The sequence below is a fragment of the Tauraco erythrolophus genome, chromosome 7 (genome assembly GCF_009769465.1).
Source record: "Tauraco erythrolophus isolate bTauEry1 chromosome 7, bTauEry1.pri, whole genome shotgun sequence".
In the NCBI taxonomy this organism is placed as follows: domain Eukaryota; kingdom Metazoa; phylum Chordata; class Aves; order Musophagiformes; family Musophagidae; genus Tauraco; species Tauraco erythrolophus.
The window spans coordinates 63,650,304-63,675,505 of NC_141471.1; the positions used below are offsets into that span (position 1 = coordinate 63,650,304).

General features: G+C 42.1%; 1 protein-coding gene across 2 annotated transcripts in view; it reads left to right on the forward strand.

Annotated features, from left to right (window-relative positions):
* Positions 1–25,202, forward strand: part of COL15A1 (collagen type XV alpha 1 chain) — a 130,553-nt gene that overhangs the window by 46,983 nt on the left and 58,368 nt on the right. The window contains exons 6-16 of one of the 2 annotated variants that reach the window (XM_086614931.1): positions 634–760; positions 1,687–1,805; positions 6,819–6,947; positions 7,571–7,597; positions 10,006–10,068; positions 13,152–13,247; positions 15,245–15,307; positions 16,646–16,771; positions 19,979–20,041; positions 22,360–22,395; positions 23,185–23,337. In XM_086614931.1, coding sequence (XP_086471057.1) covers positions 634–760; positions 1,687–1,805; positions 6,819–6,947; positions 7,571–7,597; positions 10,006–10,068; positions 13,152–13,247; positions 15,245–15,307; positions 16,646–16,771; positions 19,979–20,041; positions 22,360–22,395; positions 23,185–23,337 — 1,002 coding nt within the window. The remainder of the gene's footprint in view (positions 1–633; positions 761–1,686; positions 1,806–6,818; positions 6,948–7,570; positions 7,598–10,005; positions 10,069–13,151; positions 13,248–15,244; positions 15,308–16,645; positions 16,772–19,978; positions 20,042–22,359; positions 22,396–23,184; positions 23,338–25,202) is intronic. The other variant, XM_086614932.1, reaches the window with a different exon arrangement.

Here is a 25,202-nt window from a genome sequence, read left to right on the forward strand (position 1 = left end):
GACAACGCTTTCCCAGGTCTCTAATTCCGGTCGGGAGTGGGCTCATTCCATTCCTGCCTACAGCTGATACCAGCTGATGGAAATGGCCACCTCTCGCCCACCCCCAGCCCGCCTGGGGAAGGGGGGTACCAGCCAGCTCTGGGCTCTTGGAGCTGCAGTGAGAACTTTACATTCCTTGAGGTTTTCTACCTCTCTCTGGGTTTGCCAAGTGTTCTCTGCTTGGTTTTCGGGGAATGGAGTTCAAGGATATTGTGCTCATTTTTGTCTAGAGCTTGACCAAAGTAGTGCGACGTCTGCTGATGAGCAGAAACCAGATGTGTGCTGGAAAGAAGGAAAATTAAATAGAAGGTGAAATGAATTAAAAACTTGGAACTGAAAGAGAGTGTGTGTATTGGCCATTAATAAATTTCAGCTTTTATGAGAGCAGTTAATGTTTCTAAGGACAGCATAAGAGTAAGGACAGATACTGGCAAGATATTAAGTGGGAAAGATCTGGATTTCTGTTTTGCTTCATAATTGTGGCCATTCTGATTACTATCCTTTGAGGAAGGCAATCTACTGATATGTACTTTAAAATATGTTATAAACCTTTTCTCTAAGGAGTTCTTTGGGGTTTTATGTTTTCTTTTTTAGCCTGAAGATATGTTGGCTGAGCCAGTGGAAGCCCCCCCAACTATATTGTCTTATTTGGAAGAAAACATTTTCTCTGGAAATCACAGATCAGAAGAAACCTCTGAAGCACCTAAACTTAAAGAACAAGGCACTGCCTCTTTTTTTTTTTTTTTTTTTTGGGGGGGGGCGGGGGTGTCATTTACATTTTCTACGTCTGAGTCTGTCGTTTCCCTGTGTACAAAAAAAACCAAACTCACAAGAATTTAATAAAACCAAGAAGCTGACCTGAGGAGCTGCTGTTGTGATACTCAACACTCCAGTAAAGTGCAAGTGTTAGGGAGAGCAGATGAAAGGAGAAGAGTCCTCTCCATTCTGCTCAAGTCGGTGGGAAGCATGGCACCTCTGAAGACACACCTCTGCAAATAGTGCAACTGGCTCTAAAGCCATGTGGCACCTTTAAAAGGGATGTAAGATGAGTGTTTAATTTGGTGGCCTTTCGTGTAGAACTGAATCCCACCGCTGAATAAGCGACCAGAACCTACTTCTGCTCCCTGCGAAGGACATGAATCTCCTTGCCTGCGGGCAAGTGTCGGCAGCAGAGTGGTACGAGCAGGGCATAATGCGCTGAGGAATCCCGTCCTCCACTAGGGAGACAACTTCAGAGCGCTCCTGGAAAAAGGAAAGTAAAGCTACTCATTTTAATAAGGCCAAAACCAATGTTCCTATTTAAATTTCGTACGTACCTGGTTTATATTCTTATTTTTTGTTATATAGATTAAAAACAAGCAACCGTTAGACTAGAGCTTGAGGCAAAGATGATGATGCAATACAGATTTCGTCCTTAAAATAAACACTTGTTTTGTAATTTTATTCTCACTTTTCTCTTTTTTTTTTCGTTTCCTTTAAGATTTTCAGAGTTATAAAATTACTAATATTAATCTTTGGAATGTATTTTCATCATCATCTAAATAGGTTATTTTTTCGTACAACTTGCAGCATCTGTGCTCTGATAAATACCTCTGGGGGGGTTTTGTTTTGCTCTGTCTCTCCTTAATGACTGATTGTTTTATTTAGATTCAGCTGTCACGGAAACTGGACAAGACAACAGTGAGTCTACCACTGTCACACAGAAAATCTTAAGAGAAGAAGTTGGCTCTGGTGCTAGTGTTTCGCCAGGAGCAAGCAGAGAGGAGGTCTGTATAATGGGTTTATCACGTCTTATCTTTTTGTCCCAAGAGCAGGAAAACATACGAATTTCAAGTGCTTTTCTGAGCTGGTACCTTTATCTGTTCCATCTTAGCAGCATGCCAAAACGGAAGTTACTTTTTAAATTCTTGAATGTCTTTGCATGACATCAGACTGGAAAGCACTGACACTATGCAGAAGTCGGGATCTATAACCATTGAGATGGGCTTCGGATTTTTGACTAACAAAACGAATTTGTCCTTTCAGTTTTGCATTTTTTCATTTTGCATTTAAGAAAGTGAGAAACAAAGAAAATGACCAACATAAATCCTCACCATCAAAGTCCACAGTTTTTATTCCCTAGAAGCAGGGATCTTGGGCTTACTCACAGTAACTGCCTTGGAGCTCAAAGTCCTGCTTCCTTCTCAGAAATGTGGCGTATAAACAGATTTAAAATTACACCCTTTGAGTGCTCACCAAGTGCTTCTGTGGGAAGTACCAAGTGCAAAGAAGCACTTCATTATCACAGTGCTTTGTTACCAGTTGATCCAAACAGAAGATTAACACGAAAACACACTAAACTCTGGAGGAATCCATGCCTAAAACGTGTATTGGTGCTTTTCTTCTAGTTGCCCACAGACTAATCTGAAAATTTATAGTTTATGCAGCTTATCCCATTATAAACCCAGTCTTACTTGAATTGGGCATCTGAGAGAAGCTGATCCTGTACTCCATATCTTGGCAAGGGAATGACCAGTGCAATCTACACAGTCATTCCCTTGTCAAGACATGGAATATAGGATCGATAAAAAGATGCTTTGACTAATAAATTAAGACTGAACAACCTTTCCACTCCTAGATGGCTTTATAAAGGATCAAAGTTGAGGCCAGTCAGAAGAGTTGTCTGGGGTCCTTGCGTTACTCGTGTCTGTGCCAGGGCAGAATACACTGCTTGCAGCCGTGCCTGGCTTCTCTCGAGACTGCCTGCGTGGTTTTTTGAAGTACTCTAGAGAGGCAATATCTGGGCATCTTTCACCTGCCAGAGATGCCTTCCAAAAATCCTGGTCAGGCTGTCTTGCTGTAAGTGTCCAAGCAGGAATTCCTTTCTGATAGAAAAAGATTCTAGAAAGCGTGTGTGCCACCAAGAAGTGACTTGTACACTACTGAGCAGAGGAAACTCTGACAAAGATGGGCTGTGATTTAATTGGCAATTCAATTCTGCCAGGACCAGGAATAACCAGAAATTACATGCAAAGCCTTGAGAATAGTCACATTTTCAAAGTCACTTCTTGTCCAATCCCTTGTAGCTGTCCCTGCTTTGAGGGTCATGCAGTGTTAAGAAGAAGGGCAGCCCTTTTCACTCCTAAACAGGGAGTACTGCAGCCTGCACAGCCGCAGGCACTGGAAACCCCGGCTGGGGTGGCCGTGCTGTATGTAGCAGAGTCATCCTCTCTGGTGAGATCATAGAATCATAGAGTCATAGAATGGTTTGGGTTGGAAGGGACCTCAAAGATCATCTGGTTCCAACCCCCCTGCCATGGGCAGGGAAACCCTCCACTACACCAGGTTGCCCAAAGCCCCATCCAACCTGGCCTTGAACACTTCCAGGGATGGGGCATCTACAACTTCTCTGGGCAACCTGTGCCAGTGCCTCACCACCCTCAGAGGGAAGAATTTCTTCCTTATATCTAATCTAAATCTCCCCTCTTTCAGTTTAAAGCCATTGCCCCTTGTCCTATCACTACACGCCCTTGTAAAAAGTCCTTCTCCAGCTTTCCTGTAGGTCCCTTTAAATACTGGAAGGCTGCAACTGGGCTTTGAAAGATACTGTGCCTACTGCGTTTGTAAGGTGAGGTGCAACCTGAATTCCATGTGATTCTGCACATCAAAATTACGTGTGCCCCTCATTTGGAATCCTGGGAGCTCCAGCTGCTCAAACACTTGCCCTGCTTGCTGACGTATTTCAAAATAATCAGGTAGCAGTACATTTTTGTTAATTAACATTCCCGATCCAACAGCCCCCACAGATTTTTCTCTGTATTGCTTGGAGCCGCGGTCAGTTGTGACTGCTTCTGTTTGCCAGAGAGCGTACAGCATCAAGAAAAACAATTTTTATTCTCATGTTCTCTGTTGCATGTTTTATTAAAATGTTTAGGGTTGCTCCTTACAGGGTCTTCTGGCGTTTCTGTGCTCGTTGTAGTAAATTAGAGCAAATGGTGACGGAGGATCATCCGTTGGAGCTGACATACAAGAGGCTTTAATATTTATTGAAGGACTTCCAGATATGATTCCTCTAACATTTTCAGGCCTGCATTCACATTTTTTAAAAGCAGCAATTTTAATGTCAAGATGAACTATTGTTCTTACAATCTTCTTTTTTTTTTTTTTCCTTCAGTTTGGGGCTATTTTTCTTAAATAAAAATCCAGTCTTGCTTTAAGTGACACAAAAAGCTCAAATCTATTGTAACAGGTAGTTTTGCTACTTACTCATCTTTACAAGTTTTTTCTTGAACTTACTGCAATTTCCACGTCCTTTTTACTACATAGGTACCCAAGATGGTTATACAATATGCTAATGAACAATCTTGTAGAAAATAATAATAAAAACAGTTTGTTACTGCATTGAAAACTGGTCCAATCTCCTGTAAGTTTACCATTGTGCAAGTTATGCAAATTATGTACAAGTTATGTACCAGTCATGCAATTTGTAATCCAATTAATATGGCTGACAGTGATTAGGCACAGCTTTTTTTTTTTTTTTCAATGTTGTGTAGAACTCAGACAAATGCTCCTCAGGAAAATTTGCTGAAACTGGATCAACAGTGTTACTGTTATCAAGCACACATAAGACAGAAAATTGTGACCTGTTCATCAGACAAAAACATGCTGATTTAGCATTAAGTTCACACTTTGATTTTAGAATAGAATAGAATAGACTGTTTCAGTTGGAAAGTGGATTTAATCCTTAATTAATTTTAAATTAAAATTAATTTAATTTTGATTTAAATTTCATCCCTGCAACAATCATCTAGTCCAATTCCCTGACCAATTCAAGGCTGACCAAGTTAGAGCATGTTATCAAGGGTGTTGTCCAATGCCTCTTAAACACTGCCGGGCTTGGGGCACCAACCACCTCCTTAGGAAGCTGTTGCAGAGTTTGACTGCCCTCTTGGTAAAGAAATGCTTCCTTGTGTCAAGTCTGAAGCTCCCCTGATGCAGCTTTGAACCATTCCCACATGTCCTGGCACTGGATCCCAGGGACATCAGCATCTCCCTCTCCACTTCCCCTCCTCAGGAAGCTGGAGAGAGCAATGAGGTTCCCCCTCAGCCTCCTTCTCTCCAAACTAGACAACTCCAAAGTCCTCAGCTGCTTCTCAGAGGATACTCCTTCCAGCCCTTTCTCCAGCTTTGTTGCCCTTCACTGGACACATTCACGGACCTTCACATCCTCCTTAGATTGTGGGGCCACATCCTTCTTAGACTATGGGGCCCAGAACCACACACGACACTCCAGGTGAGGCCGCACCAACGCTAAACACAGCGGGATCATCACCTCTTCTGACCGTCTGCTTGTGCTGTGTTTGATGTCCCCCAGGATGCGGTTTGCCCCCTCGGCTGCTGGGGCTTGCTGCTGGCTCGTACTGAGCCTCCTGGCCACCAGCACCCCCAGACCCCTTTGCAGGGCTGCTCTTCAGCCACTCCTCTCCCAGTTTAGACTTGTGCTCAGCTTTACTCCTTCCCAGGTGCAGAATCCGGCATTTCGGCTTGTTGTTTAACAATTTCATGCCATCAATGATTGCCCAGTGCTCCAGTCTGTCCAGATCCCACTGCAAGGCCTCCTGCCCCTCAAGAGAGTCAACAGCACCTCCCAGTTTGGTATCATCAGCAAACTCCAGTCAGCAGGAACCTCCCCATACTCCCAAGATCTTTGGTAGATGATCGAGAGGGATCCTGCTGTAACATCCTCTGGCTCCTTCAGTACTCTGACAACCTGTGTCAACAATCCTATCATCTCACGCAAGTTATGATCTTACCCACAACTTAGTTACCTAGGTTCTCTTCTGACACTTTTCCCAATGGGAAAAAAATCTCTAATGAGACCAGATTAATAAATCTCTGGTCTTTGGGAACTTTTGTGGTTACAAAACCCAGAAAGATCCTTAAAAAGTCAGCTAACAGCTGAAAGCTGTCATCCTGCTGACTTTAAAATGCTTGGGTAGTTACTGTATTGCATCCTTCCTAGTTTCATTAGCTACCAATGGGACATAAAATATTTTGTTGCTCCTATAAAATGTGAGTAAATCCTAGTGCTTGTTTCAAAATATGACACGAAAATGACTTAAATGTTCCATCCCGTATGCTGGATTTTAATTGAAATATGGATTAGTGTCTGAGCTTCACTGCTGAAAGGGTTTGTTTTGTTCCTGGTGTATTTAAATTTTCTTTTTATTATTCTTACTTTCTCTGGACCAAATACTGATGCTTAGCAGTTTTTAGCTTTTGCTTGTTGTCCATTTTTACTCTTTGCTATCAGTTTCCTCATTTCATCTTCTATCACTTTTCTTTTTTACCAGGCTGGGTATATAACCCTCTTTTGTTGGAGCTGCAGATGTCAGGGGCGTTGGCTAAAGCCTCCTTAAACATCTCTTTTTTTGACTTTCATTATTTTCTCCCAGACAGACTGAGTCTGTGAAACTGATCTTTTTCAAACCTACATTATTGATTTAGACTGTGCAGATTTCTGCAGATATGAAATCAGACCATGTTCATTTGCATCTAGTTAACCAGCTCTCATTTTTTCCAGCTCAGTGAGCAATTTATTTGTACTCGCATTAGTTATCTCTAATATGGACTGCCTTTGCTGAATGGAGTATAATGTTTGTGTGGTGCCTAACAGGTTTCTGACTTCATTGAACAGAGCAGGGCTTTGAGGAGAGAGGAAAGAGAGGGGGGAATAAGAGCAAGAAAAATGGAAAAAGTAATGCAACACATTTTTTATATTTCACATTTTGATTACTCAGGGCCAGAAAGGTCAGGAAGGAGAGGAGGGGCCTACAGGATCTCCAGGAAGGTCAGGAGTAGAAGACATGGAGAAAAAAGATCAAGGACCTCCTGGACTTCCAGGGAAACTTGGACAACATGGTCAGCCTGTGAGTATTTTGTGCCTATTGAAAGAATGCATATCTTTTGGAAAGCATAATAGTAATTTATGACACGTTCATAAAGGGCTGAAACTCCACAGCCTCGCACACCGTCACCAATTATACCTCTACAAGATTGGGTTTTAGCCCCACCAGGTCAACTCAGGACTGTCTTATCTGCTTTGCACATGTGTCAGCGGCTGTACGAGGGCCTGCTGGGAGACGACCACCAGAAAGCACAAGGCAAACAGCTGATGTGCCAACATGCTGGTCTTAGAGTAGTAATTCCACCACCACTTTGGGCAGCCTTCGCAGTGCTGCACCAGCCTCCCACCTGCCACGTTTGAACGTGTCCAAAGCTCCCAGGCTTCACAACTCACATGCCTCCTTCAGTGGCCTCTCTGTATCCAGGATGTTTCCCACTTGATATCCTTCCGAACCGTCAGCACGAGATGTATCCAGTTAAACAGAGGTGCAAACGAGATCCCACCGTGACACAGCGTTTGTTACAGTTCTTGTTTACTATTTTTTCACTGCACGACAAATCAAGCTATAGTTAACCACTTTTCTCTTTTGTTGCTTCTTTGTTACAATGTTTTATTTGCCTTTCTAACAAAGGTGTTTTATTTTAGGGCATTCCTGGTAAAAACGAGTTACCCGTCAGTACCCTTTTGTGTATATATTTTGGTTAACTGAAGAAAAAAAAACCCAAATCCTTTTTTATCAGAGACTCGGCCACATTGAAGCTTAAGCAGCAAAGTACTTTCTCCACGTGCTCTCTTTAGAAGGCAGCTCTGGGGCTGCAGTTGACTCCCTCAGGTTTCCAAGAGAGGGAGAGCCAGGTTCCTAAGAGAAATTTATGATTTCCCAGTAGCAAAGAAGGGAAGAGGCATGTCATGCCATAAGCGGCTGCACCAGGAGATCAGCTCTCGTGAGGTTGGCTTTTTTGCAGAGAGGAACTTCAAAAAGAGAACATGCTCAGACCCAGACCTCTTCCAGCACAAGACACAGTGCTTCATTGACCCTTCACAGACACATGCTGCTGTGTCTGCTCCTGACCTCAGCTACTATGAGGTTGCCAGATGCAGCTCTCACCCCTCAACTCTTGTGCAGTAATTCAGCTGCACCTTCTGCTTCATCCTTCCTGCTTTCCTTTTTCTGCATTCCTGTTTTCCCCTCTGTTCTGTCACATTTGCTGTCATCTTCCTGTGTTGCTCCTTCCTCCCTTCTCCAGATGACTCCCATCTGCGGGTCAGTTCACCACAACAGATTGCATACGCGTCCTCCGTGGTGAGGTATCGCCCGGCGGTCACGTGTCTGGCCTCTGTTGGTGCTTTGCTTTGTGTCCTTACTCATCATCTGTTGCTGCCACTTGGTGCATCTTTCCCCTCTTTGAGACCTTCTCACCCAGAGGCTGTCATCATCACCATGCCTGCTCCTCCTTTTCTGTACGGCCGTGCACCGCTGCTGCCAACTTCCTGCCTGCTCCTGCCCCCTGCGGGTGAGCCTCAAATGAAGCTGGTATGTTTTAAAATACCAAAAAAAAATAATTTAGTAGGCATTCACAAGATGTGTTATTCAGGTCCTGCATGAATGCTGCCTGCGGACATTGGAAAGTTCAGAGAAACGTGACTCCTTTTGCAAATATTTAGCCTAAGCTCAGGTTACGTGTCCGTAGGGAGTTTATGGACAAGAGGTTTGCATTTCCTCCATGAACAGAATTTTGACCACTTTCAAGAAGAATATTTTCAGAGAAAATGATACGAAACCAAAATAATGGGGAAATGTCTTATAGAAAGTTCTTCAAAAGTAATTCAAATGCTTCAAAAGCAATTGTTTTGTCCTTGTAAACAAATTCTTGTGAAACAATCCTATTTCCCAAATCACAGAGATTTTGTTATATCTTATGAAATGAACCGTTGTCCTGTATTTCTTATAAATACCGTTTTGTCCATGTGCAGCTGGGTTCCCATCTTGCATATACCTGTGCAACTTTACTATTGGGTTGATGGGGCTTCATTCAGCAATAAAATTAATATGCACGTGTTTGCCACTTTTTGTTGAACTTGAGACCAGTTACTCTACAGGAAAAACAATGATAGGAGAAAAAAAAAACCTTTTAGTCTTGCAGATACATTTTTCTCCACAATGAGTTTATATAACTCATCTTTAAAAATAGTACAGCCCTAAGACTGGTGCAGTAGTGTCCATAATCACAGCTCTCCAGATTCCCAAAAAGCCATTAGGGAAAACAGAATTTATTTGCCCTTTGAATTCATAAATACCATCACATTATAATAGTGCTGACTTTAAAGCTGGTGGGAGTTCTTTCCAGTTAAGGATCAAGCCTCTATAGGAGGAGCATATGTGTGTTATGTGTAGGTAGATGAACATATATAGAACATATATAGAAAGGGTAGTTGGGATTAGTTTGACTGGTGAAGTTTAGAATGGAAGATGGGGTGAAATGCTCTGTAGTACCACACATTCCCTGTCAGGTGCATGTCCTCAGGAAGCATCCTACTTGGTAGGAACTGAGTATTTTCAGGTGGGTCAAGGCAAAAAAGGATTTCAGTGGAAGGTGGGAGGAGGCTGATGCCAATGATACGATTTGGTGCACTCAACATATTTGGCACCTTTGGAATAAATGAAGACTTTCTTACCTCTTATCTAAGTAAATGGCTAAGAGAAAATTTGAAGAGGACTTCTTTTTGGACAGCTGTTGCTATACGTTCTGGTGGAACATTATAGTTTTCAAAATATTTGTCATCAGTGCTGTGTGGTCCAGTTGACATCCTGTCAAATCCAAACGCAGCCTGCCAAGTGTTTCCATCTGTATCCCCCAAAGAGGTTGCACTGCCACTTTGTTGTGGGCAGAGTAGATGTGGTGAGAGGCACATTTTGTGCACTGCCAGCTGCGTAGAGGTGTAAATCCCATCTCTCCTTCCACTGCACAAACCAAGAGTTAGGATCCAGCACTCTTATGATCAGTCTCTGCTGCTAAGTGTAGAGCCTGTTTAACCTGCATAGAAGGTAACATCTAATTAAAAAATTTATTTCCTTTTAGGGTAAAAATGGACTTCAGGGATTGCCAGGACTGAAAGGAAAAGCAGGCGTAAAAGGTGAAAAAGTATGTGTCCAGTTAATAACCAACAATGAATCAGATACCATTTCTGCTTGGACCTGTGTTAATTTGGTACACTCTGAGAGAAAAAAAATAAGAATAGGGGATGACAGGAAGAATTTAAACATCCTGCTGTTCACCCGTGGATCTGCATGAAGGACGTCATAGCAGAATCATAAGGATTCTTCAAGAATAAGAATATGCTTCAGCAATACAGAAAGTTGGGCTTTCACGGATGAACTAAGGAACATACATTTAACACTCAATAAAGAAAAGTCAATTTTATATATATATTTTATATATATATAACAGCTCTGTGCAACGTATCCCGCTGGCTAAGTGGTTTAACAGAGTCAGTCTGATCATATTGCCCTTATGAAATGAACATAATTGAAATAAGAGCTAAACCATTTGCAGTAACAACTTGTGTCGCTTCTGAGCTGAAGTGAGCTCTGGTGGGTTAATCCATCATTAGAGCACACGTTGTACACAAAATGGGCATTCAGCCAGCTCCTCCAAGTGCCAAATTAATAATTCATTTCATCTGTTTACCAAAACAATTCAGGCTTCATAAATTCACAGACGTAACCCATATAGAGCTTGCGTACTCGGATTCAGTTTGAAAGGGTCCAGAATCATTTCAAAGTTAAAATTAGTCTCCAGTACAGGTATCAGGTCACGAGACTGCACGGCAACTCCCCGTCTCTCCGTCCAGCTGAACAATCTGTCTGTTGCAATAGAAAGATGCGATGGGCAAGGGGTTACCATAAGCTGAAGAGAAGCGAAAGCGTGTCGGGCACTTAGGAAACATCTCGGGTACAGCATGATGGGGGACACTCTTGCACTCCTCTGGTGAAAGCAGCGTGTCTGGGACCCATCCCAGGTAGACGCTCACAAAACCAGGCACGTGGGGCACAAACAGGAGGACTTGGAAGTCCATGCACAGTTATAGGGCTCTCGCCTCTGGGGTTACAGAGACACGGTGGGATAGCTCGGCACTGGAGTGCTGCAGTGGGTGGATGGATACAGGCTTTTCAGGAAACATGGACTGGGAAGGCAGATTATCAGTAAGACATTAAATCAGTTGGCAACAGGCATTACAGGTGCTCTGTAGAGGCATTTCAGAGCCTCATTTCGGAAGCCTCTAAGCAGTCTCAGATCAGCAAAGGGCAGTTTGGTGGATTTGAGCCAGGAGTCTCTTTCTCTCCACTTTATGTCTCCATTCCTCCCCACTCTTCACCCCATCTCCGATAGCGATACTTTAACCAGACCCAATTCCTGCAGCAGAAAGCAGGACATACAAGAAGACACTGCTCTGATCCTCTTTCACACGTGTGAAGTTTTTTTAAATTATTAGTTGCCCAGAAAATTATTTCATTATCCCAATCAGTGTGATTTCCTACGACTCATGATGCTGGTAGGGTGAACAAAGCTTGAAGAATCGATCTGTGTGCACACAGAAAAAATTCAAACCAGTTAGGCTGTCTAAAGACAGTCAGCACTTTTTCAGCGTAATAATATTTGTATTTGAGGAACAGTAACAGGATCCACCTGCCTGTTTCTGGTTCCTCTCATTGGAAATCGAAAGGTGGGAATAAATGGGATGCTGCACATCAATGGAGAGTGGGGAGCTGGCTGTCGCTTTTTCACGGTGCTCCTTGTTCAGTGCGGAGACACAGCCATGAGATGTGCCTTGGGAATGGGTACAGTTAGGCTTCCTAGACACGACTGTGATCCCAGTGTGAGAGCTGGAGGTTTTTTCTTCCTTGTAGTACACATGAAGTAGAAGAAATGCGTGGAAACAAGAACAAAACACGGACAGGAGCTAATGTAACAACCACTGGAAAAAAGCAAAGAATATGTTAAAATGAATGAAGAGTGTCTGTAAATGATCACGCTGGCAGACAGTGAAAATAGCCCCCAATTAATTAAACACATTCTCTGTGAACATGACTGAAGAATCACTATAGAAACGGTTTGAGAAAGCCACAGGGAACAAAGAAATGAATGAATATATTTATCTAATGAATTCTCAACCGTAAAGAGCAAGTGACCAAGAGGCAGGTGAAATTCAGTGTTTCCTGCTATGTGACCGAATTTGTGAATTTAGAGAACATAAATTAAAATGCTCCTAAGCCCAGATAACAAATTGGCAGGCTAGAGGGTAAGGTGCAGGTCAGTAGGGGCTGGCTGACAGTGCCAGTTATGTCTCTGTCTTCTGTCCCTTTAAGAAAGCCCAGTGCAACCTGTCTGGTTTCTCTCCTCCTGGTGCAAGATGGGCCAAATCCTGCTTAGGGAGTTCTCCAGAAAAAGGCACATAGATGAAAGGAAATGAAAAGATGAAATAAGAAAGAGAATGAAAAGATACATTACAAAAGACTTCCAATTTAAGATTAAAAAAGTTGAGGCAGAACCTCAACTTCTTGACTTGAGTGAAAAATGCCAGGTCGAGCAGAGAATTTAATAAAAGCTGTAAATATATTAAGCAGAAGCACTTCAAACTAACCTCAGCAAAATATCAGAGATGATATAAGAAAGCCAAAGAAGAAGAGATGGCAGTAATTATGAGAGAAAATGACATGGTTCTGAACGGACCTTCCATTGTGTTGGCAGTAGATAAAGGTCAACACATAGAAGAATAACCATGACGTGGTGGTATTGGAAAAAGAGCTACAGAAGGTAGCAATAAAATGAAGTAATTTAGTTACTGAGTACCATGATGTGACCACACTTTGTGTTTATTGGAGGGGTCGTATAATGTACCCTAAAAATGCAAGATCCACAGTAAACTGTAATTCTGACAAGAAATACACACAGTCTGACACTGCTAATGGTGCTCGTACATCTGCAAGTGCATTGCAGAAGTTAGAAAAGGAAAAGCCCTTTCTTCCCTTGCTGGTGTGAGGATCATGTGTCTTGGGAGTTTGTCTTAGAATGAACAAAGTTCAGCTCTGCTCACATCGTGTAAGCAGACACTTTTGTTGTTTCTTGTGACTAGAGATCCACACAGATTGCAGCTAGTGCTGAAAAACCCTCCTCTGCATTTATGTGATCAAATCCTCACTGATTTCTTTTCATTCCTGTTTTAGGGTGATCCTGGTGAGGGATTGCCAGGACCCCCTGGCCTGCCAGGACCCCCTGGACTGCCAGGACCTGTGGGACCATCTAGTCCTTCCAGAGGATCAGTGAGTATTCGGGGTTCTCTGTCAAGATGCTCAGCTTGCCAATGAGGAATCCAGAACTAAATAGGTTTTCCTCTGGGAAAGTCGCCTGACTGCCACAGAAATAATTATATTTTCTAAAACACTCATGCAGAAATGCAAATAAATGTCTGGCTAAAGTTTGTGAGTACTATAATCTACGTAAACACCCAGTATTCACGTTTTAAAAAGCCAGTTGGTGTGTGCACTCTTCTTTGCAAAAGCAGTAATACAAGAACAAGAAACAAAAATTTCCTCAAAACGGCATCGTAAACCTGAATTATTCATTTCTTCCTGCTACTGAACACAGAAATGGTTTGGCAGTCGCTTAGTTTGCTGTCGTTAAATACTACAGCACATACCAGGGTGGTGGCAAAGTTCACGTTTCGAATGCTTGGCACTCAGGTGATGTCAAAGAACATGTTTCAGATTCGTCTCTCTCCTGTTCTTGGACCTTTCCCGCTGTTTCCATGAGGATACACGTGTACACAGCTGAAGAAGGAACCTGCCCTGAATTTTCAGTTCAGGGTGCGGGAGCTGATCTTACACGTAGACCTGGCCCGCCACTGACACCAGTGGGAGTCCTGTGGTGGACTTTCAAACAAAGCTACCTGTCACACTGAGTATTGTGAGCATCTAACAAGATACATCGCAACGTCTTCAGGTGACCAAAACGGATTACACGCTCCCCTGATCCAGGGTCTGCTAAATTCTACCCATCTGTTTCTGTAGCATAAAAATGGAGAAGGGATGTTATGAAGGGCTGCACGTTGAGCCTCCACTGGCGCTGACCTCGAGAGCCCAGCGAGGCAGCTCCAGATCACCAGGACAAGGTGCTCCAGGCCAACAGCTTTTCTCACCCAGGGGCCACTTCTCTAAATGTAGCACTGAACACCAGCTCTTGCACTGCCTCTACTTTCTTGTTGTCTGTGATAGCAAGTTTCAAGGCTTTGTATTCTGGAGCGAGGTGAAAGAAGTCTCAGTGCACCAGGGAATGTGTCCCTGACTCCTGGGCTTTTGAGATATCGGCTTTGGTGCTATCAGAGCTGATTCAGGTGGTAGTTCTCTGTCTGCTTTGGGCTGTAGTTTACAAAGCATGCACAGCTATAGAACTTAGCAAGGACTTGCGGTGGGAATCTGTAGATAGTTTACTTTTCTATGAGTTGGCATTATTTCATTTTAAATGTGGTGGAACTCATACGTGTAGAAAAGTCAATATTTCAACTGCCAAGTTTGTTTGTTGCACATCTTGGTTTATTCTTTTTTATTTTTAAAATTACGAGTTCTATGAAACTTCCAGAGCAAGTTCTGTCATTTAAAAAAAAGGATAACTGGACTTCATATCACTTTGCTATATATACTATGCAGACAGATCATGGCAAATTTTCCATGAAAAATAGTTTTTTTTCTTTAGAGGTTTTAAAAAGTTCTTTGACAGTATGTATGCTGTCGTTTGCACTATAGGTTCCATAGGAAGATGGTTTGAAGCTGAAGAAGCTTGAATCTATGAAATTGTCTTTTAGATGAGTACAACTAGATTGCGATCCCCAAACCAAACTGTTTTTCTAACAAAATATTTTAGAAAACGCTTTAGTATATTAATTTCCCTTTATAAAATGCCTCTTTGGTTTCCAGTTGTAGGAATCTCAGAAGCTGGCTTTTGAACTAAGAGGCACGTTATAGGAAACGGTGGCTTGTTGTTAGGTAGGCATTTTAGGATATTCGGCATTTTAGGATATTAGGTATAGCATTTTAAGATATTTTAGGGTGTATTTTTAGGATATTAGAGTGTCTGCAAAACAAAATGGTATGAAACACCAGAAACATGACTGAGATGCTTTTGTTGTTTTATAATTTGTTTCACCAGTGGCAGTCTGCTACAAGGGTATTGGCTATAACTGTGTTTGCAGTAATTGGCAAGTGATATTTTCGTTTGTCATCCTTAGAAGCAATATTTTTAAATGGAATTCTCCTCATTTCAGAATAGACTGGAACCTGAAGAATCTGGTTCTGGAGACCTTGATGGAGAGACTGAGATTTTAAGAGTAAGTGTATACTTTTACCACGTTCCTGTTGAAAATCCAAGCGACCTGTAAGATATGCATCATGGTTGCAAACAATGTGAGTTTCCATCCTCAGAACCAGTCAGACAGGTAATGAAACAGGCAATATATTACAGTTAAGGACAAATGGTAGGAAAATGAGAAGTCCAATGGCTGAAGATGAAGAAACAAAAATGAGAAGACTTTTACTGATCCTTAGTGAGAGATAGTCTTTTATGGAGTCTTTGGAATGGAGCATTTCCACTCTTCAATTAGAAGCTGTTTCATCAATAGCACTGCAGCTTTCTGAGGAATTAACTCCCTGGACTCCCTGTTCACTCTCCTGTGAACTCCAGAATGCTACAACATTCCGAGGTCTCTGTTTTGCAACACATCTAGTGACACTTTTCATTCTCTCAGACTGATTTCTGCCTCAAGACTTCTTTTCTGTTTCTTCTTTCCTCCTAAGTGCTGAATAGCTTATTCCCAAGGCTCTTCAGGAGGGAATTGCCATGCGCTGAAAGTTAGTTATCTTGCTTAATATAGGAGACTGGCTCTTTAGGTGCTCTGTGTAGTTAAGGAGACAGGTAAGTGCTTGGAGTGGCTTCTTGCAGAAGGCTCCGTTGACTGCACTGAAAATCCAAGATGACCATCTTCCCAACAGGATCCTGTAGGTGACCCTAAGTCAGAGTCAGAGTCCTTACCTTACAGTGACATGTCCCAAAACTTCAAACCGTCCATGCTTGCCTGCAAATGCGATGAGTAAGAAGGATGGACTTGCATGTGAGAGAGAATATTTGGAAATGTACTACTTCTCCTGAACTAATATATTTCATTCATTTTATTAAATTTAAATATATCTGCTTGTGTCCGCACAGGATAGATCTTTGGAGCAGAGGCCATTTTTTACAGCACTCGGCACAGCCAGGTCTTGACCATGAGTACAGATTCTCAGCACTCCAGCAAGAGCAGGGAGAAATCCTTTGGCCTGAGTAGAGAGAAAAACTTCCCACTTCCCTGTCTTCGTCGATCCCTGGGTTTCATTTTGGTTAAGTTTCTTAACATTAGGTCGATCATCAGAATATCTCTAAGATCTTTACTGAATTAGAGGTATCTGACATAGAATTTTTGGGGGTTTAATGCCCTGCTTGCTGTCACACACCATGGGGTGGCACGGTTCAGAGAGCAGGGTGGCTGAGCTGTGGCCAGGCTGAACCACGACATAACCCAAGCTGAGAGTTTTAGAAACCTGAACAGTCCATGTGAGCTTTTCCTGTTCCTCTTCTTGTTTCCACTGAACCTGGCTAGGGCCATTTCTAACCATGTTGCTGATTTATCCAGGGTCTTCCAGGGCCACCAGGCCCTCCAGGACTGCCTGGTCTCCCAGGAGAGCCAGCACCCTACTCAGGAATCGGACCTCCTGGGTCGTCAGGGGAAGATGGAGCTTCTGGTGAACAAGGGCCTGAAGTGAGTACCCATTTGTGCACAAATGTTAATGTTTCTCTCCTGCAACACCAAGTTCTAAGGCTCACATTCTGTAAAATTCTTAGTAATATTGCAGAATATTTTTAATTGAAGAGATTGGATTTTATGTACATTTTTAACAACAACAACATCAAAAAAAAACCCACAAAATAAACATCTACTTAACAGAAGGACGTTACTCCACAGCAGGATGTACATTTGGCAGACAGATACTGGTGAATCCAGAGCATAATAAATAAAAAGTAAGGATGCTTTTAACTACACTGAACAAGGCTAAGGATTATTTTTCCTGTGGTGCTTTCAGGAAAATGAAGTTTGCTAAACTGCTTACATAACCTGCAGGGAATTTTTAACTTAAATGGAATTTTCCTCTTTCGGGAAGTCTTTTCCTTCTTTTTCTTCAGCTAAGTAGAAACACTTATTCCTGTGGACATGTGAAATACAGTTCTACTGTGACAAAGTTGGCTAAAAGTTCAGCTCTTACCTATTTGGTAACAAATCCTCAGCGAGCTGTTTTTTCAGTGAAGAAACCCATTTTTCTTAGCATCGATCACCTCCGTGAATCCTCTCTGGAACTATATGTACTAATATGGTTCCCTTATTCCCTGTCAAACACCTAGCAGTAGCAGTTGTTCTCAGGACTAGGTTTGATCTATACGTTCACGTTTGGGTCCCCATTGCTGTATCTGTCGAGGTGTAATTAACGTGTATTAAAGTGTGTTGGGGACACAGGTTAAAGAGGAGATCTCGCTGCATCTCAACTGCGCTGGGGTTTTTTTGAGGATAACCAAGTCAAGAGTTAATACAAAATCTAAAAATGTGGGAACGGTAAATTTTAAGTGTCTGGCCATCGTGGTAGGAGGCAGCATCCTATGTGCAGAATTAAATTAAACACCTGAAAATCTTTAAAATGGGATCCAAGAAGCAGGTGCATGGGAAGCCAATGAAAACTGAGAGCTGAGGGTGTGTGTGCCCTGTAGGGAAACACTGAGAAGAGCCTGAGTTGCATATATGATATCTCCCTGAGAGCTGCAAGGAGGTACCTCCATCCAATACCTCAGACCTCTATCATGAAAACTAGTCCTTTTCCATCAGGAGCTGGGTCTCATACTCTCAGGCTACAAGGAAGCGTAAGCAGTGGTTTAGGCATATGCTTCAGTGTACCTTTTATCTCACTTTAAGCATGAACAGAATATAACCAGGAAATATATAACTAGAATATAACCAGGAAAAAGCCATAGCTTTATTACATAAATGCAGTGCCTGGCCAGTCTTTCCTTGTTTTCAGTTAATTGATTAACTTACTTTGTATTTGAACTGTTTGAAGGTAAGCTATTTCTAGTTGTATCTAGTCACATGACTAGCTTAAACTGGCTAAACCTAGTGACTGGCTTAAACCTCAAAAAACCCCACGTCCTCTGGGAGTTAGGAGAGTATCAAGTGTTCCGAGAAGTCCTGCAGAGACCTGTCATGCAAATGCCTGTTTTGGCAACAAGTTCTCAGAACCACAGTATCTTCAGAGCTACAGTATTCTCAGAGAATAATTGGAGGTCCTCTGTCCTCTGTCACAGACCAGCGTTGCTCCCCAGTGCTCATATATTTAAAATTGATAAATAATTATTTTTCAGTAAAATGAAGATGCTTAGTATCTTAAGGCTTACTATCAGAAGCAATCTGCTTTATGACCAGGCGTATTTTCACATGAAAAAGGATGTTCTCTTAGAACATCTTTTATCTCTTAGATAAAAATTCAAAAAAAAAAAAAAGAGAGCCTAGGATTGAGAACAGAAAAGGAAAAATTAAAGATATTAAGAAAACCCAACCAAACAAAAAAGCTAATAACCATATTTGGACAGTCGGCTTCAACATGAGATATAGTGATCAAAATTAATATCAACTGCTTTTCATGCTTGAGATACAATCAAACCCAAAATCCGTATACACGTGGAGCACATCTGAAAAATAAGAAATTAAGAGACAATGACTTCAAATATATATGGGCTTCAGCCTGCCTAGGAATGATTCATGAAGTTTGGAAGGTGCAAAATTCCCCCTCAACAACTTAAATGGAGTCGGACACATTGGGATAGGTTTTGTGAACTAAACCTGATGCTTTTGGCCTCAGTTTCCCTCCCGTTTCCCATCTCTACTGGCACAACAAATCCTACTGGCCTTGCTGCAGCCGTTATTCTCTGCATCTACTCATTGTAATTAGGATGGTGCTTTAAAATAAAAAAAAAGCCTGAAACACTGGCCGGATTTCATTTAACAGTTACGCTCTCAATGGTATTTTTTTTTCCCGAATCCAAGACAGATCAAATTGATGATTATGACTGCAATTTTAAGAAAATCCATTGGCAAGTCTTGTAAAATAGACAGTTACCCTGATGCTTTGTGTTCTGCGTTTGACAAAGTGCAGTGTTAGATTAAAAAGTCCTCTATAATAGTGTCTTTTCTATTCAAAATGTACTTTCAACATCATGAATGTGGCTGTTTCTGCGTCTGTAGAAGATAAAGTAAGTGGAATGGTCTAGGAGATTTTGTTAAAATCTGTCACAAAGTAATAATGTTAAAAGAATTCAAAGAAAATGGAGAAATGTGTATTGATTCATCTTCTAATTTAAAGGTGTGTTCCCTGTTGTGCAAGCTAGGATTTTGCAGGCTATAATATTAACTACTTGTAGCCCGTCATTTTTCTGATGCAACAGAAGCCGTCGTTGTCCACTTTCAGGAAAATTCCTGGGAAACGTAGCAATTTAAAAAGTAGAAGTTAAACCAGAGAAGAAGAATGTTTTGTGTCTCCTTCTGCAATTAGTTTTATCCTTCCCCAAAACAGATGAGTAAATAAATAGATTAAAGATTCTCAGAGGCCAGAATGCACACCAGTAAATTATTATAGTACTTTGCGTGCTAGCATTATATTTACATTACATTGCTTTATATTATTATTTTTGATTTTGTGGTTGTTTGATATAGTTTTCTATTAAAATGTATTTAAATACTGTTTTGATAGAAAGCCAAACTCTCAGAAGACAAGAAATACGAGTGTTAGAACTTTTGTGTGCTACCTGGTGCTACACATCAGTCTTTCCTAATGCTGTATCATCCATTGGCCCAAAATACTTTCATGCATGTGGTAGGAAAAGGGTTCTCAAGTGGCACCTGCTTTAGATTTACTCTCATCTACAGGGTCCTCAAGGTCCTCCTGGTCTTGATGGGGTGATTGGACCACCAGGACAGAAGGGAGAAAAGGTAAGTTAAACGTTCTGTCTTGCTCCTACTTCAGTGGAAAATCTTTGCCAATTCCAAGCTGTAAAATTCATAAATAGTTGTTCCTGCAACACAGTGTTGGCTGTCTTCAATACTTGTTTCATTGGTTCCAGCTGCTAATGGCTTACTAGAACACATCTCAAAAGGCATAGTCAGAAATGCAGAACTCCCTGTTGGGTACAGTCCCGTTTTCTGCAGCATGCAATATTCAAAATGCAATATGAGCTCCTCGTTTGTGATTCTCCAGTAAAAAGCCAGTTGTGACTGGACTCAGGCAGGTGCGTCTGCAGGGGGAAAGAAACAACCCCAGCTAGTCCAGACTGGCACATTCCCTGCAGAAAACGCTCTCCGTAGCACGTGTGTGTACCAGGGCAACTGGAATTAAACTTATATTTGGATTCTGTGGACCACCGACACATCAAGCAGCCCGTATTTGCCTTAACTGCTGACTGCTGCGCTGCTGCTGCCCCCAGCTACCATATCCCACCCTCACTTTTGGGGCAGTTCCAGCCTTTGCTCACCCCTTGGTGGGACATTTCAGCATCCTGACCCGGCAGCGAAGGTGCCACTTAGTTTTCTGTTGACTTGCAGCACTGGTTGGCTTCATGTAGCATCAGATGAGCACTGTGGCCAGCGAGGGGGCAGACGTGGGGAACATGGAAATGAAAGCAAGGGATCACAGCATCCAGCAGACAGATTTTCTTGTGTTGTCATAGAACCAAAAACTACACATTGCAAAATTGCCACTCTTTAAGTTTCCCCACACGTACCGCATCCATTTATAGTTTTTGCATCCCACTTCAAGAAGGATGTGGGGAAGACAAGAGACACAGACTACAGGGAAATTTCATCCTCCAGTGAGCTTCTCCACCACACTTTATGCACAAGAACTTGCAAGTAGATTCTCAGCGGTACATTGAAAGTTCACCTACCGTAAGGGAAATGAAAAGGCAAGTCCTAAATGGCCAAAATATGGACGTTATTTTTTTTTTTTTTAAATCACAAGATTTTTTTTCAAATCACCTCTAGAGACTGAAGGATCTGAGTTGTCAGTTGGTAAAACTGCACAACACATGGGAGCTGACAGCTATCCAGAAAATGCAGTGTGTTACAAAGCAGGGATCCTAAACTTGTGTCCGTTGTAATCGGTGGTGTGTGCTCTCCATAAAGGAATCTGAGAATAGAAAGAATTCTAGCTGAAGTAAACTGAACCCAAATCACATACTGGAGGAAGAGACTGATGTGGAAAGGGAATTAACTGGAAGAAAAAATAAATTTTCAAAAAGGACATAATCCTCAAAAATAAGGACAAAACCTCAAATGTTTTGCCTCCCTGAGGCTGTTTCCTGCGTTGTGTGTATCTGAGAAAAGTTTAATTAGAAATGAAGCACTGCGTATTTGCACCTGCTCAATACAGTCCCCAGCACCTTGGGATAATAGGAGTTTTCCATTTCTACTCTTCAGTTTTTTCTGAAAACCTTGATTTAATCTGTATTGCAGTATCTATTTTTAATCATTAATCCTGATTAATCAGGGAGGAACTGCAGGATGCACTGAAAATAAAGTCAGCTTGTTCCTTGGAGTGAAATTTGATGTGGTTTTTTGCCATTACTTTTGGAAGAAAACATTGTTGTTATTTTACTCCTTACTCATTTTTTTCAGACCTTACTCAAGCAGTATTTCTGTTGAATGAGTAAGGACAGGAGCTTGCCAATACAATGATTAATTCTGTTAGATTCAGTGCAATTTGGAAAAGGATTGTTTGCATGCTCGGATTTTCTGTCTATTCCGTGGACTAGAAGTGGAAAAAACAGGATCTAAGTGAAGTGTGTAAAAGCAAATCAAATAAATAGCTTGATTGCTGCAGAGGAGCCTTAAAATCATATTAGTCATCACCCCCCTGGTTTGGAACGGTGCCGTGGACAACTTGTGTGGGATCAGTTTCTGCTTCTGTTATATCCCATGGGAGTTCTGACATTTAAGTTCAGAAGCACGAGGATGCGACCCACAGTAATTCTGTGTGCTCCAGACCTTTCCAATCTGCAGCAATAATTGAAATGCAAGATTGCATCCTGTCTGCATACCAGACCAGAGCTATTCATTTCTTATTATAACTCCTGAATTACAGATTATTTTCTTAACTAAGAGTACTAATGTTTCATGTAAAGGACATTATGACATCAAATTAAACAACACAGAAATCTGTGGGTACTTTAATTAAGCAAAAATGTCATAAATGAGTTTTTGTTGCCTGTCTAATGCTCTCACTGTAAGTAATTAGAATTGGTTTTCTTTTACAGGGTGACCAAGGTCTTCCTGGTTCTGTTGGTCCAAAGGTAAAAAAAAAAGACAAGACAGTGCCTTGTAGGGTAACAGTGTCACTGTAATACAGCACATTTCTGAAAAGGACTGGGAAGTCTAAAAGATTATTATTGTGATACCTAGCGAAGTTGGCAAACTTGGCTTCTCAATTGGCCAAAGTACTGCTTCTGTGGCCGGGAGGTTGAGGGAGGCGATTCTTCCCTCTGCTCTGCTCTTGTGAGACCCCCCCCTGCAGTGCTGCGTTCAGCTCTGGGGCCCCCAGCGTGAGAAGTACATGGAGCTGCTGGAGCGGGTCCAGAGGAGGCCACAAAGATGATCCGAGGGCTGGAGCACCTCTACTATGGAGACAGGCTGAGAGAGTTGGGGCTGTTCAGCCTGGAGAAGAGAAGGCTCTGGGGACACCTTCTAGCAGCCTTCCAGTACTTAAAGGGGGCCTACAGGAAAACTGGAGAGGGACTCTTTATCAGGGAGTGTAGTGATAGGATGAGGGGTAATGGGTTTAAACTGAAAGAGGGCAGATTTAGATTAGATATTAGGAAGAAATTCTTCACTCAGAGGGTGGTGAGGCACTGGACCAGGTTGGCCAGAGAAGCTGTGGCTGCCCCATCCCTGGAAGTGTTCAAGGCCAGGTTGGATGAGGCTTTGGGCAACCTGGTGTAGTGGAGGGTGTCCCTGGCCATGGCAGGGGGGTTGGAACTGGATGATCTTTGAGGTCCCTTCCAACCCAAACCATTCTATGATTTTACTTACTTGCATCTACTTATGCATGTCCAGTATACCAATAGACTGACCTTTTATTTTAGGGTGATACTGGAGCCACTGGATCAATAGGCCCCAAAGGAGAAGCTGGTGCTGTTGGGTCTCCTGGGAAACCTGGACCACCGGGACCTCCTGGGCCCCCTGGGCCCCCTGGACCTCCTGGACCCCCAGGACTAAGCTACGGTTTGGGATTTGAGGTATTTTGCTATTATGGGGTTTGTTGTAGCTATGGATCTGCTTCCTTCAGAGGAGGGACAGCGTAATCACCTGTATAGTTCAGAGCTGTTTAAGGCCGAATCGATGACAGAGAGAGTCATTTGCTCTGGGTTGAAATTTGTCTAGGAGTAGCCTACAACTCCTTTTACGTTTGATCATGTAATTGGCCGTGCTTAGACCATGGAGGTGACGGATTTCGTGGGGCAATTTTCATTAAACTATTCAGTAGTAACAGTGTTCAGATGCTATTTTTGCTGCTTACATCATTGCTCATATAAAATACTCAAACACTTTCCGACAAGAAAAACTTCTTTAGTACTTTTTTTTTTTAATTGTAAACAATCTAAAGCTATTTAAAGACCTGACAGTATTCATTAAGATTGAGCTGCAGGTCCCCCTTAAGCTGTGACTTTTCCCATGTTGTCATTCTTGAGGCCCCGAGTTTAGTTCGGGCACGTCGCTTATGTAACGTGTAAATACAGAGAGCCAAATGTTGGACATTTGTGGCCTCATGGTCTGTTCTACTCAGAAGAAAAACGTTCTACAAAAAAAATAATAAAATGCAGATGCTACTCTTTCTGCTTCTGAAAATAATACCTTCATCACTGGAAAAGATGAGATTTGGCCATCTCACGCTGAGTTTTACATGTCGTTTGAGAACTGCTCGTTTATATGATCTTTTTGGAGTGGCAAGTGGCTTTGCAGAATAGAAAGGCAAAGGGAGCACACTCGGGTTCAAGAGCTAGAGCAGCTGCATTAACACCTTTGTGAGGAAAGGTTGACAAATTGCCTGCATCAATATTCACATATGAGTCTTCCCTGTTTTTTCCCCCACATTTTTCAGTTCTAATTTAGCTGTTTGGCTCAGGAAAGTCTTTCCAGAGTTTTTGAGGTTTTATGTCATGGGATATAATACAAGTTTGCATAGAAAACCAAGGCCAGTTTTATCAGAGAAGCAAGCAATGTTTGACCAAACCTACTGGCCATCTGTAGAACTGCTGCAGTAAAGTGGTGATGTTTAAAAGATACCAGCTTACTCACACACGTTTCTCCTAGTATCTGAACTACTCCTTTTGTATTTCTCTTTTCTTTACTCTAGAGAGACTGAGTACTCCAACTACAGAGGTGACCACCAATGCTTGCTCAGAGACATATTCTGATTTCTGATGTCTGACTAAATAATCTTGTAGTATATACACTACTGGTTAATAACCTCACTGATGTCAGAGGATTTCAATGGACAAAAAACTCTCTCCATTCATTCAAGTTCTTCATTGCCAGCACTGCAGTTGGTAGCAAGGAACAGCATAAAGTCTAAGGGTACAAACACCGTTCCATTAACTTAGGCACACTACAAAGGCTGGTACAAAGTCTCCCCTCTATAAATATGTACTTGTCTCAGAATAAGGACTACTGGTAAGCCACATCTTCATCCTAGGCCTGATCTGAGTATTAGCCCGGGATGATGGCTTCTCTGACTTACAGTCATCATCTATGACCCTTGAGGATCCATTGTTAAGAGATTTTCTACTCTTCCCCATTCACACTATCTGAGAAGAAGCCAGCTGTGCCTCATTGTGCCACCAAAGAGTTCCCCTGCGGGTAGGTGCTTAGGACCAAACTCTGCCCCTTCTGATACCTAAGTCTCAGAGAAGCAAATTTAGGAGATGAGCAGGAGAGTGAAAACTGGAAGTCCTCACTTTTATGGACACAAACAAAAAAGGATCTCAGCTCTGACTGCAGCGACAATTTCTTGACTTCATCTTGAACTTCATCTAATCCAAACAGAATTGACATGATCGTCATTTCCCGGAGAGCGATACTACTGTTAACAGGCTTGCTCGTT